This window comes from Pezoporus wallicus, unplaced genomic scaffold, assembly GCF_028554395.1.
Source record: "Pezoporus wallicus isolate ANWC-B61680 ecotype Strahan unplaced genomic scaffold, APGP_CSIRO_Pwel_v1 contig_2384, whole genome shotgun sequence".
Taxonomy (NCBI): domain Eukaryota; kingdom Metazoa; phylum Chordata; class Aves; order Psittaciformes; family Psittacidae; genus Pezoporus; species Pezoporus wallicus.
The window spans coordinates 5,752,004-5,771,494 of record NW_026640488.1 but is presented as its reverse complement, the minus strand read 5'-3'; the positions used below and the strand labels follow the sequence as shown (position 1 = coordinate 5,771,494).

General features: G+C 36.8%; 1 protein-coding gene across 1 annotated transcript in view; it reads right to left on the bottom strand.

Moving 5' to 3' along the window:
• The window catches only part of KLHL2 (kelch like family member 2), a 60,405-nt gene that overhangs the window by 16,459 nt on the left and 24,455 nt on the right, over nucleotides 1-19,491 (bottom strand). Inside the window, exon 5 of the mRNA XM_057419028.1 lies at nucleotides 7,879-8,041. Coding sequence (XP_057275011.1) covers nucleotides 7,879-8,041 — 163 coding nt within the window. The remainder of the gene's footprint in view (nucleotides 1-7,878; nucleotides 8,042-19,491) is intronic.

Genomic DNA, 19,491 nt, shown 5'->3' with positions numbered 1-19,491 from the left:
GAAGTAGGAGAGTAGATTGATATATAAGTTTTAGTCATCTAAAAGAAAGAGGTAAGGTGAAATCACTTGTCTCTTAAGAACCACATCTCTTGTTGTCAAGGAGACCATCTTAACTGATGGATAGATAACCTTTTCACAGAAACCAATGGAAATTACCATTAAATGGATTATTCAAAATAATTAGAAACTGGAAAAGAACAAGGAAATGCAAAACCACCAATTAAATCTGCTGACAGCAATTTACCAAAAGCTGATCAAGTGCTGAAGGCAGAAGGCATTATTTTATTATATATTAAAATAATGCTTATGAAATTCAAACTTTTTGTCTCCTTTTAATACAAAGGATATCACTATCTTTAAAATAATATTACCCAGTATTGAGTGTTCCAAAAATCCCACTTAGAGCCTCTCTTTCCAAATAATATTGAGGAGGGGTGTGCAGTTTTTTGCCTTCTGGGTTAGTATTTGTATTATCCCATATAATTGCTCACATCCTGAAAGCTTTGATAATCTGGAGATATTAACATCAAACATCACAAAACTGAAGACATGATTAAAGAAACTTATAACATTATTAAATATTTCATGCATGCGTTCCCTGCAAAATCTCACATTAGCTTGGTTTTCATTTGTTGCATTAGATAACATAATTCTTTCTTCATGAACATCTCCAAACAGATAGTTCTATCTGGATGGATTTTTTTCATGAAAGCATAAAGGTTTTTTTTTCCTCCAAACCACCGAGTGTGCAACTTTGACAAATTTATATTGGAATTCTGCCTCACTTCTTGCCACTTTACCCAGACACTGAAGCCAGCTGGCTCCAGATTCAAGCAGCCTGGAACAAGCCGGCTTCAAAGCTGCCGAGGCTTGGCTCACAAATTCCCACTTCCTAAGCAAGTAGAATCCTACTTCTTTATTCTCAAAACTAAAATCTGCCTTAAAAAAAAAAAAATCCCTTCCATTTTAGGACATTTCTAAAATATCTGTTCCAATTGCACATGTTAAACAAATTTTCACAACTGATAGAGACAGTTTCTATCTGAATAGCTAAAAGATCTGTCCTTGTCTGCCCTGTACTAGTAGGACAGGACTTCAGCTTTAGTGACAGATTAAAAGGACAAAAAGGAAGTTCTTAACAACATGAAAGGGGCTAGTAATAAAATGTTTGTAAGTACAATAAACAATGCCAGAAGAGAGCACAGCACCACAATAGGAGCTGTAAAAGTACCATTTTTTGGTATGTTTCATTATGAGTCTGGAGACCTGTATTATACACACACAGTGGCATTAAGAATTTGACCTATCTCTTCTACCTAAAGGGCACATAGTCTTACTGGCCAGAAGGATACTGACACTGATTTTTTTCAATTACATATTAAGGATAACTAATCTGAAGTCTGCACAGGGCATTTTTGCTATAAACATTTGTGGATTGATTCACAAACCCTATGTCTACAATCAGACCTCTTCTGGCATAACTTTACTAAATGGAATAAACAAGTATATAAACAAAGGTCTGTTGAAGTTCCCTCAGACTGAAAATTTTTCAGAGAATCACAGTGGACAAAGCTAAAAGCCTGTAACTCCATTTCATGACAGTGGTGGCTGTTGTCAGTGTTGGCCTCTGTGTATGACACCGTTGAAGACTGCCTAAATTTCTGTTGCATCACTAATTGGCTTTACTCATTTGTTAACATTTTCCTGAGGTGTTCCAGCAGCTCATGACACTTAATTTCTAGAAATCTTTTTAACGTTTTGTGCACTTTCAGAAGTCTTCTAAAGATCCTACCGAAACCACAGTAACACGTATGAAAAACATAGCCAGAGCTTATCAGTGCCAGAGGCTGCAGCTGGGAAAAAGGAAAACCCCTTCATATTCCCTAGATGTTTTCATTACAGTAATCCAGTGTATATTAGTGTGTGGAAAAAAAAAAATCATAATATATCATGTCTCAGAAGTGTCTTTCATCTGGTTTAGGCCAATTTATTTCTATTCCACAAAACAGACGATGATATTTTTTACAAAATGGAGTGAGTACCTGCATCCTTCTGATGTGACAATGGTACAAAACCAGCTGGAACCTTCCAGAAATGAAATGATAACCTCTTGGTTTACAGCAATGCAGCGCATGGGAGCTTGGAAAGATCTAAGTTTTATGTTCACTTAAGAGAACAATGACAATTTCTCAAACAAATATATTAGCACATTAGCAAGAATTAGTTTTTTAAACTATTGTTTCAATTCACCATGTCAGATTGTGATTTTTCTTTTTTTTTGTTTTTTTTTGGCTTGGGATGAAAGGTCTTTGCTAGTGGCCTAATATAAGGCACTGGTGAAGCAGGAACCCCAGCCTTACTATGGTGAGACAGACACAAGCTCTGCCAGTTGGAGAACCAGCAGAAGCTAAACACTGCAGAATCTTCTCCCCCCCCCCCCCCCCCCTTTTTTTAAAATCTGATTTACTTGTCAATTTTATGCTCAAATAACTGCTTTTGAGAACACTATGAAATTCATAGCAGCCAAGGTAACAGCAGCATAGCAACAGACGTTGCTACTCAGAATAGAATCGTAAGAACGAGTCTCCTAACTACATCCTTCCAATCTCACGCATACAAATGTACATAGAATAGCCTAAGACATGCATGCTTCCAAGTCTAGTTGGGGCTCAAAGTCTTAGAGCACCAGAATCAAGAACACTGTATCCCACAGTGAAATACAATGCAGGATGCTAAGATTCCCTTACAAAACTTTCTTCAGCGTCTCCTCAGCATGATACTAAAAGCCAAGAAGGTTTGCTGTGTAAAACTAGTCCTCAAAAGACACTTCCACAGGTAATCCAATGTTTCCAAACCCCATATCTGCCTATGCTGTGAGAGGAAGTACACTATTATTCACTGGTTATGACTAAGAAATATGTCAGGGCAGGGCCTAAGCACCAAGCAAGTGTCTCTCTGGTCCAAATGGCATACCCCTCTTCATTAAAAGGCATCTATCTTCAGGTTGTACATAATGTTACAACTATAAAATATACCATATTTTCAGGAAAAACTTATTTCATGAGCATCCTCTAAGACTAAGTAAGACGTATATCAGACTAAAACTGAGGACAGACTAGCAGCGCTCATGCCAGAATCTCTTTGCAGGAATCCTCACACAAGAAGGATGAGAGGCCTCAGCTGAATGCAGTCCCTGGCTGTGGAAGTGCGACAAGTGCCAGAGCAGGACTGCTTTCTAGAACACCATGAGAACAAGTCACATCTCAAAGTTTAATTGCAACAGAAGCTCATTCCAAGTAATCTGTATCAACTGTCCACTAGTTTCAGATGTCCCTACAGGCAACACAGATACATACAAATATATCTCCTGAATTACAGAAATCTCACACTCTGCTACAGGATAACAAACTCCACCATGGGACTATGAAGTTCTAATTTTGATGAAAGTTGGGGTTTTTCTCCCACTGGAAGGAAGTTCCAGAGTCTCACTTTTCCAATAACTTCTGGTCTACATTGTCATTAATTTATTTTTATGCTGTCATTGTCTATTAGCAGAGTATCTCCCTGCCTCTTTTTCCTACATATTAAATAACAAATGTAATAAAGACTGGAAGAAGTTAAACATCCAAACCAAATGCCTTTCGTTTTTTTTCTAGCAGGGAAAAATTTCCACTGCCTTTTCAATCTAATAATCCTCTTCTGTACTCATTCTAGTTTGTGGAGCCTTAATCCCGAAATATCTGATCCTGGGAGTTCAGCTGTCTGTGATACAAGGCCTAATTCTGAAATAGCAAAGCCACACATATTTGGCTTAAACTTTTGATAAAATGTTTTCAGTTGTAAGAAAGAGCCTTGACAAAGTAAAAACAGCCATTTGAGATAAGAAAGGGAGGTTGGGGGGAAAGAAGCTATGATGGCTCAGATGCAGCAGTAAGCAGCTTGAAAATTCAAGAGCAAAAGCATTGACCTGAATAGGTATGAAATAGTACAGAACAAAACCATGGAGTTTGACAGAAATCCAACAAGGCTGATGAACAGCCTATTGCAAGGGGAAATGGAAGCCAGTCCTTCCTCCCTGCTTTTACCAGAAATACTGAACATGCCAGTGCTCTCCTTAATAGGTTGCAAGTCCCAGCTAGGACCAACAAATAGCTTCCTGGAACAGCAAAGGATGCCTTACCAAAATGACCCAGAGAGGGAGGGCTACAAGTTGGACACAGTTCTTCTGCTCTCAAACACACTTAATCAAAAGTGCACTTAAGGTCTTGACAGGGTCTTAGATCTTGTATTTCTAGAAAGTAATCTGTACACGTATTAGCTTCAACTACTAAATGGAACAAAGGATGTTTAGAAGTAACTGAAGTAGTTTAGAAGTAACTAAGGCACAGTCAGAATAGAAAGTGGAACAAAACCCTAAAATTCAAAATTAGGCAACAGCTACATCAAAATGTGTTCCCTAAAACATTAAATATCTGAACATTAAGTCTATTAATAAATGTATGCCTTGCTTCCTATTGCATAAAAGGTCAAAAATATAATAGCTTTCTGGATTTGATATTATATTGCTCAAAGACAAATCAATTTAATTAAAACTTTCGGCATAATAGTCTAAATGCATTTATCACAAAGTCATTCAGTCACATACACATTAAAACTTCTCAAGTAAGGTATACTTTACAAAAGCTAGTACTTTCAAAACAACCTGAATAGCTTTTGAAATTGTTTTTAGTTGATACATAAGTGATTTGAGTAAAATTTCACTGGACTAAAAACTTCCGAGTATGCCTGATTTGTATACTCAGTTTCACACTTAAGGTAGCAACCAAGGGTTCTGTTGACAGACATCTAACCATATGAGTTTACTGCATTTCTTTTTTTTCCTGAATCATTTAGTCTTGATAGAAAATACTATAATCTCCTGGAAGTGGGGTAAAAAACCCCCAAAACCTAAAAACTCTATACCAGAATAAAGATTTTCTACAGACTTAGTCCACTTAAAGCATTCATCAAAACCCTGCTTTTAATGAGGTCTAAAATTACTCAAGACAATAAAAAAACCTGTTACTTGTACCTAGACATATGAATTGGAGCACTTAGTGCTCCATTTCAGGAAAATGTTCAGTTTTAACTCTGTACTAACTGTTAATGATGCTAATTGGTCACTGTATATTTTAGAATTGTTATGAAAAGCAATACAATCACATGTTTGGGGTTTTTTTGCAGCCTTTTCAGTATATTTATTTTTAAATTTTCTTCTGTATATTGCTATTGTATGACAGAGTGCTAAGGATTAAGGAAAGCAGCACAGAGTCTGCAATGCAATGAAGTAGCTCACACCCTGACTATGCACAGCATATTTATATCAAGAGTAAGAACAGAGTGTGCATTGCTTTAAAATTCAGCACACAGATATAGCAAAAACATAGTAGGAGTTGAGCTGGCAGCTTCTGGTACAGGCCATCAGGACTCCAATAATATGAAGACAGAAAGGGAAGCACAGATGAGGAAAACTGCTTTCTGGAGGAATCTGACAAAAATGGAAAGTGGCTGATTACAGTGGAAAGAGAACATTAGTTTCAGGCACAAAAGCAATAGATATGTAAGAAAAAAAATTCAAGTAATTCTGCAGAACTGGAAAAGCCAAGGATGAGAGGTTAGAATTTGATCTAGGGGGGAAAGGAGTATCACAAGAGCAGTAACTGACCTTAGCAAAGAGAGAGGAAGTTATGGCAGAGGGAGATTTACATTGCAGTAAAAGTGAAACATGATGTAGAGCAGATTTGGTAAGGAAGTTAAAAACAAAATAGAGGAACACACAACTAAGCAGTAGAGAGAAAATGGCAGAGGAGAGTTAAAGTTGTCAAGTTTACAAACCTGAATGACTGGGAGAACACTGAAGTCACCAGGGACAGAGGAAGACAGGTAAAAGGGAAAGATGTTTAGATGGAAAGCACTTCAGTTTTGCTGAACCTGAAGTAGAAATGAAACATCCAAGAGACACTGAAAAGACAGGAAAAGATCTGTGACTGGGCAGCTAGTGCAAGCTGCGTGTAAGAAGGCATACCTGAGAATCACTCTCAACCTCTGACAGCCCATGACTTCCGTATTGCCAAATGAATTCATCCTACTCTCTGAATATTCACTGCCAAAGCTCTAATCAAAATATACTACTACAGTGGCTAGCAAGTAAATCTTATAAAAGAGTGGTTTTGTTCATTACAAAAAGCTTCCATTCAAAAGTAATTCCTCAGTGTAGCATCTTCAGTCTCGACTCAAACATCAAGACCCCAGGGCACTGTACACACAAAAGAGCAGTAAAATCACTGCTACTTGAACAAATGAAAAGCCTTAGTTTTGATTACAGTATTATGTTACAAACCTACAAGCTTATACAATGTTTTGTTTACTTTTTAGTAATCTACATTTTGCAACCTTTAATGGTATCAAGGGCAGTCAAATAAGGTTTTAATCCAGTTTGTTAACAATTACCGATTTACTATCTGAAAACTACATGTATATAAGAGTTTCCAACAGCAGAAAATGTATTTGGAATACAAAGAAGAAGAACCCAAATATTTTAACCTTCACAGAACTGTAGAAATGTTAGCTAGAAAGAACTTCAAATCATCTAATTTTGCACACAAACATGATTAAGATCAACCTAAATGACAAGTTACTCTAACTGGGTATTTTACAGCTGGCTAACAGCAGGGAGTCCATAACTTCCACAGATAGCTTGCGTAATCTGTGCTACTTTTAGTTGGATTTTTTGCTTAGTAACTGAAATTACTTTAAAGGTACCTCACAAGCTTGCTCACTCTCAGTCATTTTTATGCACAGGAAGATCTGCATTCCCCCTCATCCTCCTCAACATTTAGTTCTTGATTGAAAAGACTATATTCTTTCACAGTCTTTGTCACAGGTCAGTCAGTTTTCTTAATATGTTCATGTTAAACTTTGCTGGATTCACTTTAGCCTGTGTGCATTTATATTACAGTTCAGTTCATTTTTTCACCAGCATCAAGAAAAAGGGAATAATTGTTCTTCCTTGACCCCCCATACAACACTACTGTTACTTCAGCACCAAATGAGAATTGCTTTAGATTCACAACAGCAAGCAAAATGAGAACGTTATTTTCAAATATGTCAAGACTTGATTTGAGACAGTCCTCTTACAGATATGAATAACAACTTCTAAGATGACCATGACAATGTACTTTTAGTAATACAATTAAGAATTCCATGAACCTTTACAAGCAAAGTAGAATTTTGTTGGTTGAGCTATACGGTTAGTTAGAAGATGCACCTCCATATACTTTGTGTCAAGGTAAAAGAATGAGACTACAGGTGACCTTTATAGTAGGAAATTTCAAGTCTTGGGCTAGATGAGTAGGATTTTCAGAAGACAAGTCGGTAACACAAAACTCATGGTACATTCCTCGTTTCTTAGCCAATGCACGGACTACAGACAGCCCATCCTTCCATGCACTTGTCTTCTTTCCTCCCCCATGTACTTCCTACAGGCTTTGGCTTGTGGCAGCTGACAAAATTTTAATTCTTCTTTCCTGATACCTTCCCCTAAATGACAGTGCAAATTTTAAACAGCAAGCTAGCTTCTTTCTAGGTTACTAGTTGCTTGAACCGTGTATGGCCCTGATAGGCCATGAAGATGCTGCCTGTTTGCGCTTATTATAACTACGTTACAGCCAGAAGACTATTTCTTTTAGAGACATTCATATCTCTTCATCAGAAGATACATCTGCAATACCCTGGATAAAATTCAATTCCATCTGGGTGGGGTTAGATGGGAATGGAACCTGTGTGTGTACCTACACACACAAGGATACCAAGCTATATGCTATACTAATGATAACTTGCCTGCATATGTGTTGGCCTTGTTCAAGAGATCTGCGCATGCATGCATATCAGCAAAAGCACGAATCCCCAAGCAGTTGATAGGGTGAAGCTGGGATTCCAAAAATTCACAACAAGTCCTTTTCACATCCTGCAGTTGCAAGAGACCAGCTGCTGGGAGCAGTACCTGTAAGAAGCAACAGGTGGTTACCATCCCCATTCAATTCTGAGATTATACAAGAGTATTATTCTCAATATTAATAAAGAAAACAAAATAACCCATTAAAAAACTAGGACTGAAGCAGGGAGGAAAACTGCAGCCCTATGTGACTGAAGAACTTAAAATTCAATATTAACATGATTTTGCAAATACCAGTTAAGATTTAAAATAATGAGCAAATCTTTACCACCACGTTCACTGTAAAATCATTCCATAGATTATAATTCTCACACTTCATGTTAACTTTTCCAAATATCCTTTCACAAGTTCCCTTCTTACTGTTCCAAACAGTCCATAATTAATCTCAATTCCAAATTTTCAGTTTAGATATTTCTTAAAATCAAAGTTTTCTAGACCATGACAGAGTACGTAAATCTTGTTTACATGCAAGTACTGGATATTCTGCAATTTTTCAGCATCAATAATAAGCATTATATGGGACTTTTTTTGGAAGAATGGCATTTAAAAGCCTGCACATATAAAACATTCTCTAACTCATTAAAAACCCATATTAATAAGGAATTAGTGTAAATTACATACTGCCCTTCAACTTCCACAAAGCAAGTAAAAATTAAAGAATAATTAAAAAAAAATCCTATAACATACACTTCATTTACCCACTAAAACTTTATGGGATTTAGGTGAACTATAATTGTGCTTTGAGCAAAATCCCATACTGCCATCTACAATTTCTTCTTCATAATATTTTTATTTCTGTGCCTTTAACAGTTACTTTAATGAGACTTTTATTTTAGAACATTCAGGTGTGAAATTGATGTTAGCCTGCATCTTTAGTGGATGACAACACGCAAGATTTTAACATGGAAATCTTGCAGCTGTTCACTTAAATATACAGAAAACATATATTATAGGGCTGCATCAATAATAAGCAAGAAATAAAAAACACACCACACACCAGACACCACCAAATGGGCGTATTACTCATTAATATTTGCTTTTCATTTAAGCAATTACTTGGCAAGAATTAAAGAGAGTCAAACAAGAAAACTGGAAGAATAACGAGGTCTGGAAGAGCAGAATAAAACAATTTAGAAACCTATATGACACTACATGTAAGCAGCAGAATATACTTCTTTATTACTCTTTGGAAGATGTTTTAGTAACTGTGTAGAATCAAATATTTGCTATCGTCTTTGTAAGCGTCTATCTTCTCTGTGTCTAAAGAGCTAATATTATTGTTTACTCTTTAGACTTTCTTCTTGAAATAAAACTAAAAATTATGACCCAAACTAAAACAAAAAGGACATCAGGTGAAATAATACCTTGTAATGAACCCTTGTAAAGTGAATGTCTGCTTTACACTTCACTTTTGATCCTGTTTCTGTGATTTATGGCTGTTCTCTATTGAGCTTGCCATATATGAAGCCTCCTTGAAAACCATCTTTCTGTTCCTCAACATATTAATCCCTAATTTGAAGCAATAATCCACTATAGTGTATATTTTGCATATTTGGCTATCAATGTGGACAGCAAAAAGGAAAGATCATACGTTTAACAAAAGTTTGCTTTGAGTATCAAATGCTAATGAAAGAGAAATGAAGGAAACACACAAATGTGATTGCACTGACATACAGACTGCTCCTAAGCAAAATACCTGAAAATTAGTTTAAATCTTAGATAATCCTTGAAAATATCAAATCAGTCTAACAAAATAAATGGAGAAGATTTGTAAGTAATAAGCATAAATGTCACATAAAGGCACACAATTCAAAACAACATTAGTAAGCTTAAAGGTTACTAATGACAAGGTTAAAACAGCGCAGTGAAGTAATTTTATTTTAGCATATGTTTATGCAAATGTAAAGATAATATCAGTAAAACAATTTCTATTACAACTAAAGTATCAATAGTTATAACAGTGAGTAAATAATTCCTTTTGTAGTGAATTCTAGGATAAAATAGGATCATGAAATTAAATACCAAAAATCAAGGCTAGAAATCTAACACAAGCATTTATTTATAGAACTAGCCCCAGTTTGCTTACAAATCAGGTAATTAATTGAAGAACAGTCCTAGGTAATTTTAGGCATTTTATCTGTATAGTTTAGCAAATAATTCTGAGAACACTCCTTGACTGCTTAAATGGATTCAGTAATGTATCCATTACAAAAATATGTAAAATCATGATCAAATCAGTAAGCAAAATGGAAAGGTGAAATATGAGAAGGGTATGCAGAAGGATTTAAGATTTGTATGCACAGTCACACTGAGACACTTGCTCACTCATATGAACAGTGAAACAGTGTTACAAGGACTAGAAGACCACTCTTCATTATGGGAAATTCTTAAATCATTGTAACTGAATTTGTACAGCTACAGATTTCAACACATTTTAATTATCAGACAATAATACATTTAAATCTAAATATAGTTATGTGTATATCATTACTAAAAAAGAAAAGAGAGGCAAAGTGCATGAAATTTATCCCACTGAAATTACACATTGGGCTTTGGTTACTAGGCAACAAGAGCTGGGATGACATCGAGCTATCTTCATTTGTACCTATAGAACTGTTTGCCTCGAAGCTGCAACATTCAAAAATAGAGTTTCATCACAGGCAGATTCACTCTACTGAAGCCAGGGGCTGAACTACAAAGGAGAAAAAAAGACCAGAACAACCCAAACTCCTCTCAAACACATTATAAAAAGCTTTATTAAAACTGCAGTACAGATTAAGTTTAGCTGCTGCTGACTCTAAACTGGTAGGCTATAGCTCAGATTTATTCCCAAAAATAGCCAGTAGAGGGTATCCTAACTTTCCTTTAAAGATCAAAAAGACTAATATGCATACCGCTTTGTACTGCAAGGAATGCAGGGGGGAGCAGTGCTGGTGGAAATAACCTCCAATTGCTTATTCTATGAAAATGTATCCTCATCACAGAGGTTGTTGTTTTTATAATCAAAGAAACTGAACAGATTATAATTACAGATGGCAAGTAAGAACTCTTGTGTGTGTCAAAATTGTGATGATGAATTGTGGAGTGACTGCTAGATTTCCTAGAACAGATCATTTAACCCTTACAAGTCTCTGAAGACAATTCCCTGGTTATCTCCTCCTGGTTCTGCAGTGATACTCCTCTTCCCAAAGCTGTGTACACCTGTCATGCGAAATATGCCTTTCCAAACCCACTGAAACAAAAAGGACTGTGACCAGGTACAAGTATTTGTTTTAAAATCCACCTGCAGTGTCACCTGTATAGTCAGGAGAGATCCAGTTAAGGCCCTAAAATCGGGTGCCTGTTTTCACTGGAGTAGATTCAAGCCCTTCAAAATGATTCAGCTAGACCATCAACCTGTATCTGAGACTGCTGTCCTCTCTTGTGGGCCCTTCAGGTACATGCCAGGAGTATGTTGAGCGCTGAGGGTACTAATGTTGCCTACAGCTTTTTTCCCTCTTTTTATCCAGACAGCATCATGACTCTGTTTACTCTTGTGCAGCCAGACATATTTACTTTATGTGACCAAAGCATATATGCATTGAGCTCCGAGGCAAGGAGCAGCCAGTACAGGCAGGCATCTCTCCTGTCAATGCACAAAGAACAGATTCACAACAGTCTTGGGGAGATACAGCTTGTGTGACCAACAAGCTGCTACAATGGAAGAAGGCTCAAAGGAGATGGGCAAAGGTGACGAACTCAGGAAAGAATGTAATGAATGAGCACCAAGTGGTGTACAGAAAGCTCAACTTACCTCAATACAAGAGGACTGGAGGGTAACCTTTGTTTTAGATATATGGCTGTACCAGCGAGTCAATCAGGTTGTGTAAACAGCCTTCTCCAGGATTATCAGTAGAGTGTAGAATTTTCCCCAGCTAGCCAAACCAGTGAGGGGGGGAGGTATATATGCAGATCAGCCCAACATTAACTATTAAATCTGACCAACCAACAGAAGGAGCTCTGAAGAGAACAATGGGCTTGAGCTGGTTTTAGCCCAGTGAACTGGGGATGCCCAACATCCTGACAGTGGGCAGAGACCAGTAATGGGAATCACTTTTGCATGGCAATTCAAATGTATATTGCAATAGTTTTATTGTGCTTGTGTTGTGATTTCAGTAGATTGCTCTATTTCTCTAAATCAAAGCATAACACTATGCAGCACCAGGTCTCTTCAAGTCAGTAAATTTTACATCAAACATTAAACCCTCCTTGTGGGTTTGACCTCTGAAGCTAGTCAAAGAAGCTACCCTGGAGTGCCTCCACATCAGACAAGGAGGTTCCTCCTCTCCAAAGGCTGCTAGTTGACCTAACAGGCATCCCCTGACAGTATATTCGCTTCCTAAAGTTCATTGCTGCAATTGTCTTGACACAACTCCCACAAATCGGTACCACACATAAGCTTTTAGTAACGGTCCGGCTAGCTGAGAATGGAGGAACAAGTCCAGTGAAAACAGACACCAAGATGATCAGAGGGCAGGAGCATGTGATATTACAAGAAGAGGCTAAAAAAACTGAATTTGTTCATCCATAAAAGAAGACAAAGGAGAGGTTTTTTTACCATCCACAACTATCTAATAGGAGGGTAGAGAAGAGTGAGCTGGACTGTCTTTGGAGATGCAGTGCGACAAGACACAAGTAGGAAAACAGGAAAATCTGACTGGAAAAAAAGAAGGAAGGTTGTTTTTTGTTATTTTATGTTGGTTTGGCATTTTATTTTGTGTATTTTATTTTCTTTATACCATGAGAGTGGTTAAGCCCAGGAAGATGTTTCCCCAAGAATTTGCAGAATCTCCACACTTGGAGATATTCAAAATTCAGCAGACAGGCCCCTCAACCTGCTTTCACTGGATCTGATTTTGAAAAGTTCAAAGTAAAATTTAAATTTATTAAAGCCTTCTGCCTGCTGATTTAAGTCAATTTGTTTCAGTCATTTTATATCAATAATGCTATCATCTTTCCACTCCTCTTTGTACCGATTTATTCTCCTAACATATTGTGCTACCTGCAGTATGAAGATGCCTAAGGCAATTTTTTGATCTGCACTATTTTTTACATTCCCTGGATTTCTTTAAGATTTCAGCCATGAATTCTTGCACAAATTCAAATTGATACCCACCAACAATACATTACTATCAGTATAAGGCCCATTTGAAAATAATGAACAACATATTGCAGGGTTTAGGAATAAAACATCCCACAGCATAAACAAACCCAAAATTTCTCAGAGCATGAAAGTACTCGGCAAGCAGATAAGCCAATAAAAATCAAAGCGGTGTATGCCTAGAGAACTGAATAATGTGCTGTCTAAAAGCAAAAGATTTCATTCTTTATCACATGGAGGGGGAAGAAAACTAATCTGTAACATTAGAAAAGAGTCTAACCTAGGAAAATAGATGTATGCAAATCCTAACACAGCAATGCAATACAGAAGCGCACAGGAAAGCAAGTTACATCCTTGCTAACTGCAAAGATTCCATATTTGCAGTTACAACATTAAAATGAAATAAATTTCAGAAAGCAGCAGTTATGTCAATGCCTATCATAAAACAAATCTTGAGTAAATAGAGTTTAACCTCTGTTTCTGAGGTTTAAATAACCATTTAATCAAACTGAACTCCTTCACTTACTGTTTATACTACCATGGCATAAGGAAGAAGGAAATTAAAATAATGGTCAAAGATAATCTACATTTTCTTTTTTTTTTTTATTATCATCTGCATGCATCTGTGCTGTAATTAAAACTGTAGCTTGTAACTGAAGTGTAGTCTAAGTTCTAGTGAAATCATTCAGCACTGTATAGAAATTATGCTATTTGGGAGTATGCATACAAACCCACTAAAATAGATACAAACATTTTAACACTTGCATCTGTGGAATAAAATGTAGACATTCCAATTTTGGAAAATTCAGCCTTGTTAGCATTTCTATATGAACCACATTTGCAAGTTAATTGCCCTGCTCCAGTGTTAAAATATGTAAGTAAGATACTGTACTGAATTTAAAGATGCACATGAGCTGCAAGTTTTGAACATGATACCATGTATCTCATAAAACATACCTTCTGGGTATCTTAACATCCTTAACTTTATATGCTATAGCACAGTGAAGATGTGAATATATAAATTTGTCCTTTAGCTTAATGAGCCCCATCCAATTAAAAATCAGCTGCAGGTGGCAGTTTTATAGTCAAGAGGAAAGAATCAGACTGCTGAACAAGATACAGTCCTATTCCTTCACATCCCCTTAGTACTAGACAAAAATTGGTAGAGAACCGTTTCAGCTGGAAAGAATGAAATACTTGTGAAAATGTAATATTTTGAATGACTGACACATTCTGCAAAAAACTAAGTAGCTCCCAACTTGGAAAGAAGTGTGACATTAAAATGGACCGTAAGGAAGAAGCAACTGGGTTACATACCTCCTTTTTAACCAGCTCATAATCTGTACTTAAGCGTCTATTTCAGTTAGTGAGATGCAATTTCTGGGAAGTAACTGATTTGCTCAAAAACTGGCTTTAGAAGAGACACCACTATAAAAGATTATTCTGAATGAACTACTAATTTTAATTAAAACATTTGGGGTGCAGATGGGTTTTTGTTGTTGTTATTTTCTTGGGTTTTTCTGAAGGGGCTAGGTGTGGAAGTTCTGGGAGGTTTCGGGATGCAGTTAGGGGTTCCTGAACTGCAGAAATAAGATTAATGAAGCAAACAAAGTAACAGAAGGATCACTTTAATCACATAATACACTACACTTAATGGTATCCATCTGTTCTAAAAGGGAGAACCATGCTTGAACCACCCTCATTGGCTTGAAGATTCTCCTACTCTTCTCTATCAGAACAATGTCTTAACCACCACGTAACAGTGCATTTTGGCTTAAGCCTCCACACAAAAGAGACAGGTTGATTTTCTATTCTGATGGTTATTTTTTTTAAGTCATGAGCCTTTCATATCCTCTGCTGCTGTTAAAAGATACTGAAAATAGAAATGAAACATTGTCTCATTTGGAGTGGAACACTCTTGAACCTAAAATAATTTTCTTCAAAATTTTAGATTTTTTTTTCAGTGAAAGAATGGCAGACAGTTTGCTTTGTTAGAAACAGAGGTTTTGATATGAAGTTTGATCACTGAATTTAAGTACATGCTCAGTAAATCATCTAAAATAAAAGCTCAAAATCCTTCATCATACTGTAATTCAGTGCTTAAAAGATAACACAGCTGCATAAAAATACCTTATATTTTCTTAGGGCTGGAATAATTTAAACAAGACTAACTAGTTTGAACAAAGCCAATTGCTGGTGATAGTCTGTCACTGAGAAACTGGACAATTTAGTCTTTAACTACGGGAGCTGAAGTGCTAGCCAGTCAAATTAATCCACAAAGCTCCTCTGCAGAAGGATTAAAAGAAGCTGGAAACACTAAGTAGGCAGGATAACATAACTCTATATGGTCTTCAATCTTTCTGTAAAGGCTGACCCACACAAAGAATCGCTGCATCAGCTGTTACTTTTAGCTAATGTACTTCAGCTTTAAGATCTACCTATAACATCTCACACCTTCAGTACCAAGACCACCCTCAGTCTCAAACCTCACTGATAGATACACTTTGGTTACACCAAAGATGACTGTGATAGAAATATTTTAAAAATAGTCCCTAAAACTAAAGAAGTAAAAGACTGACAAAGGATAAAAATGTTCATGTTCTGTGTTTCCTAAAGTATAAAATACAACTTTGGGGGGATTGAGGGGAAGGGCATTGAGGAAGAAATTGTTTTCTGGGTTTTTTTTCTATATTACAAACTGACTGCTTTGTAACAAACAAGTATTTTTCTCATAGTATAACTGCATGTTTTCTGGCAATCTTAAAGAGAAGGATTGAAACACCATTTGCAAAGCCTTAAATCCTGTGCTGGAAATAGTGGCATAACTGGGATAGTAGATTATGAACCTGTTTTCTCTGTTATCCCATTCTCTGCATCCATACTACTGAGTTTTATAGTAATACAAACCTGAGAACTAAGTGCAATAGAAAAAGCATGAAATAGAAATACTTTGTGTGCTTACCTTCAGTACAAAAATTTTGTCAAGATTACCATCTAATGTGCAATAAATGGCCCTTCAGTAAACTCAGACATTCAATTACTCCAGGCGTTTAGTGTTACAGTTATGTTTTTATATTTTACTGAGATAATGTCTGTGGAGACGTTCAAAACCTGCCTGGACACATTCCCATGTAACCTCCTCTAGGTGGCCCTGCCTTGGCAGGGGAGGTTGGACTAGATGGTCTCTAGAAGTCCCTTTCAACCCTAATGATTCTGTAATCTTTTACTTACTCAGTTTCCTAGAGCAGACCATAATTATATTCTCCTAGAAATGTCAGAGGAATACCTCCTCCTCAAGAAAAAAAAAAAGGAGGGGGAGGGAAAAGGGGGCATTAGGCTTAGTGACAGATTTCATAATCACTAATCTAGATACTGTGCTTATAAAATTTGGGTATATAGGAACAGAATTCCCAACACAAATACATCTCTAGGCTCCCATTTGATTATTTTTTCTTTCAGATGAAGGTTTAATACCTATGTTTCATGATTTAAAGCATGACCAGTATCCAGAAAACACAAACATTTTCAAGAAAGCCTTTATTCAGTTTCATCTAATGTGGCAACATATTGCTGAACCTAGTTGCAAGTAAGAGACGTCAGAGAGTCTCTTCTTTAAGTGGCTTAATTTACTTGTAATAAGCACCTTGAATTTTACAGGGAGGTAGGCAGGCACACACACTTTTATTTGAGCAAATGACCTCTGCACTTTAAGTTGGCAAAGGGCTGTCTTTCAGGTTTTGCTACAGGTAGCCTTTTAGTCATACACATAGATACATAGATGACTATGGTAAAGGTCATAGCTGAGACAAAAGGAGCTGCTTTCATCAGACTTGACAGAGTAGAGTCTCTAACACAGCCTAGCAGTATGATGATTTTAAAGATCACAGACTCAGAAAAGTTGCACAAGCTGCTCAGTCTAGGAAGGCAGTTTACATACAAAAGTTCTTATTCATTAATGTCTAGTAAAGGGCAACCACATCCTTGCAAGGCAAGATGAAGGCATCAGGTTTTAGAATCAGAAAATTTGTGATCTCAGTCCTGATTACTTGTGACTCACCTGTTGGTCATCATATCTCAGTTTCCCTTTTTTTCTTTCAAATAGTCTATTCAAGACTGTAAGCTCTTTTGGACCACATCATCCTTATAGCATGTTGCTGTAATACCTCTCATAATGGAGTCCCCAATCCCAGGTGGCCCATAAAACAAAGGGTTAAAAATATTTTCCAGGCTAGCGTAGAACTTCACAGTTTTTCACCTAAGTATATATTCAAATAAATGGGTAAATTCCCTGTCTTCTAACAAGAAAAAACAATGCATGCCTCCCTAGCTAACAGCATGAAAAAAACAATTTCCAAATTTCCTTCTACAGGCTCTTCCATTTGCATGTTAAAACCAAACTTCAGTTAAGAAAAATCGGCAGTGTCCAGTGCTTTGGAGGTAAATAAATGTAAGGGCTGCAACAGGACAAGAGCCTGGTCTTCCAGGTTTGAAAGGGAGCAGTAAAACATGGTGGTGGAGGCTACAGTTCTGGTTGGTAGGTCATGGATGCAGGCTTCTTTTGGGAGTAGAAGGGTAGAAGATAAAATGGAAGAAATTGCAAAAGTTTTGCCCCTAGAACTGTTTTTGTTTAGCTCTGCTGTAACCAGATAGGGATCCCCTCCATGCTCTCAGCCATGCTGGAAGCAAGTTTGGCATCCGGCTCGAGACAGAATCTGTTACATCATCCTCCCTTTCCCAGTATGTGGTCAAACCTAGTATTCACTGAAATAAAGCTTCACAGCATGGCTATGCTTCTGTCAGCACTGTGTCTTCCTCTGTCTTTCCCCCTTTCGAAAGAAAAGGGGAAGAGGAAACCTAGGATGGAGGAAAGCAGAACAGATGAACCCAACCCAGACCTAGACCTCATATGATCTCACCTAATTAGGGAGGTAAACCTTACAGGGTGAAAACACCTGCTTTGAAAGACAGTCTATCTAATAGTAACCTAGGGTTCTCACATAGTCATTTCCAAATTAACCAGCACAGCTGGAAAAAGCGCACTGCTTACCTTCTGCATCCTATACAGCTCCTTTCATGCATTTTGCAGCAACATACTTTATTCATTAGGCATACACTCTAAGTGTAATAACAATAATACATATGTACAGGTATGGCTTTGTGCAATCCTCTATAAGTATCTTAAAGAAAAACTTACTATCTTTAGGCATAAGTACATAACTCTTTTACCCATAAAAGGGTATGCGGAGTCTCTGAAACAAATAAATTTTGGAAGAAAAATAGACTCCTTGTTTAGTCATCTCAGAGTCAAGCCAAAAAAGGCCTTAATCTTCTCCCTCTCTTAAATGATAGCTTTTCCATGCCTTTAACAGCTTTAAGCCTTTCCCCAAAGTGTGCTATTCACGTCATATTTTAGATCATCCAGCAGAGTGTTACAGGTGAGAACACAGATTTCTACAATGACATACAGATGCTGCTGTGCCTTTTTTCACACTCCTTTTTAAAACATCTATTTCACAATGAGCAGAAGTTTTCCTAAGGTGACTACAGTATGTTATTCTATTCTGGGAAAAGCTGTTAATGTAAAACATAGCAATACGTAGGAGTAATTCAGATTTTTCTTTTCATGCATTGCTTTACACATTCCAACATTAAATTTGGTCTGCTAGCCCGACATCTAGCTTAGCTAGAAAGCAGTAAGATTTTCTATTTTTATCTGGTATTGAAAAAAGTCCCTAAATCAGTTTATCACCTACATCTTTTGCTACCTACTTTTCAAAACTAAAGAAAATCTGTTCTTTGGAAGCTTGTGACAGATTACAACCATTCAGATACAGTGAAAGCCAACTATTTATTCCTATTTGTTCCTGTGCTCCCTAGGGATTTTTGATCTATTTATTGCTCATCATGTGACAATATAGGAGGGACTATAACTAACTTGACTTTCAAAAGCCTTTGATACGGTTATTTCTGGACCACTCAAAGAATTACAGGAGGTTTTTAGGAGCTATGCACAACTCAAATAGAATTCTAAAACATATGGAAAGTTTGAGCTTCCCTTATGTTACCTGACACTAACAACAGAAAAAATTCTTTATTGTATCTCTGATGCTCAGGATCACCAAATAACATTGTACTGATTTACTAAAATATGATTCGAAACTGCAGGGAATAGCCACCTAGAGAATTTAACATTTTTTTCATAGACTCAGCCACCTCACTTTAAGTTTCTTGTCCATAGGTATGCAAGAATTATTTTTATATATATGTCTATAAAATCCTATTTCCCTAGTGATGAATTATTCCTATTCATTTACTTCAGTGCCTCATCTTTGATCTGTAAGAAGATGCACTTTGCATC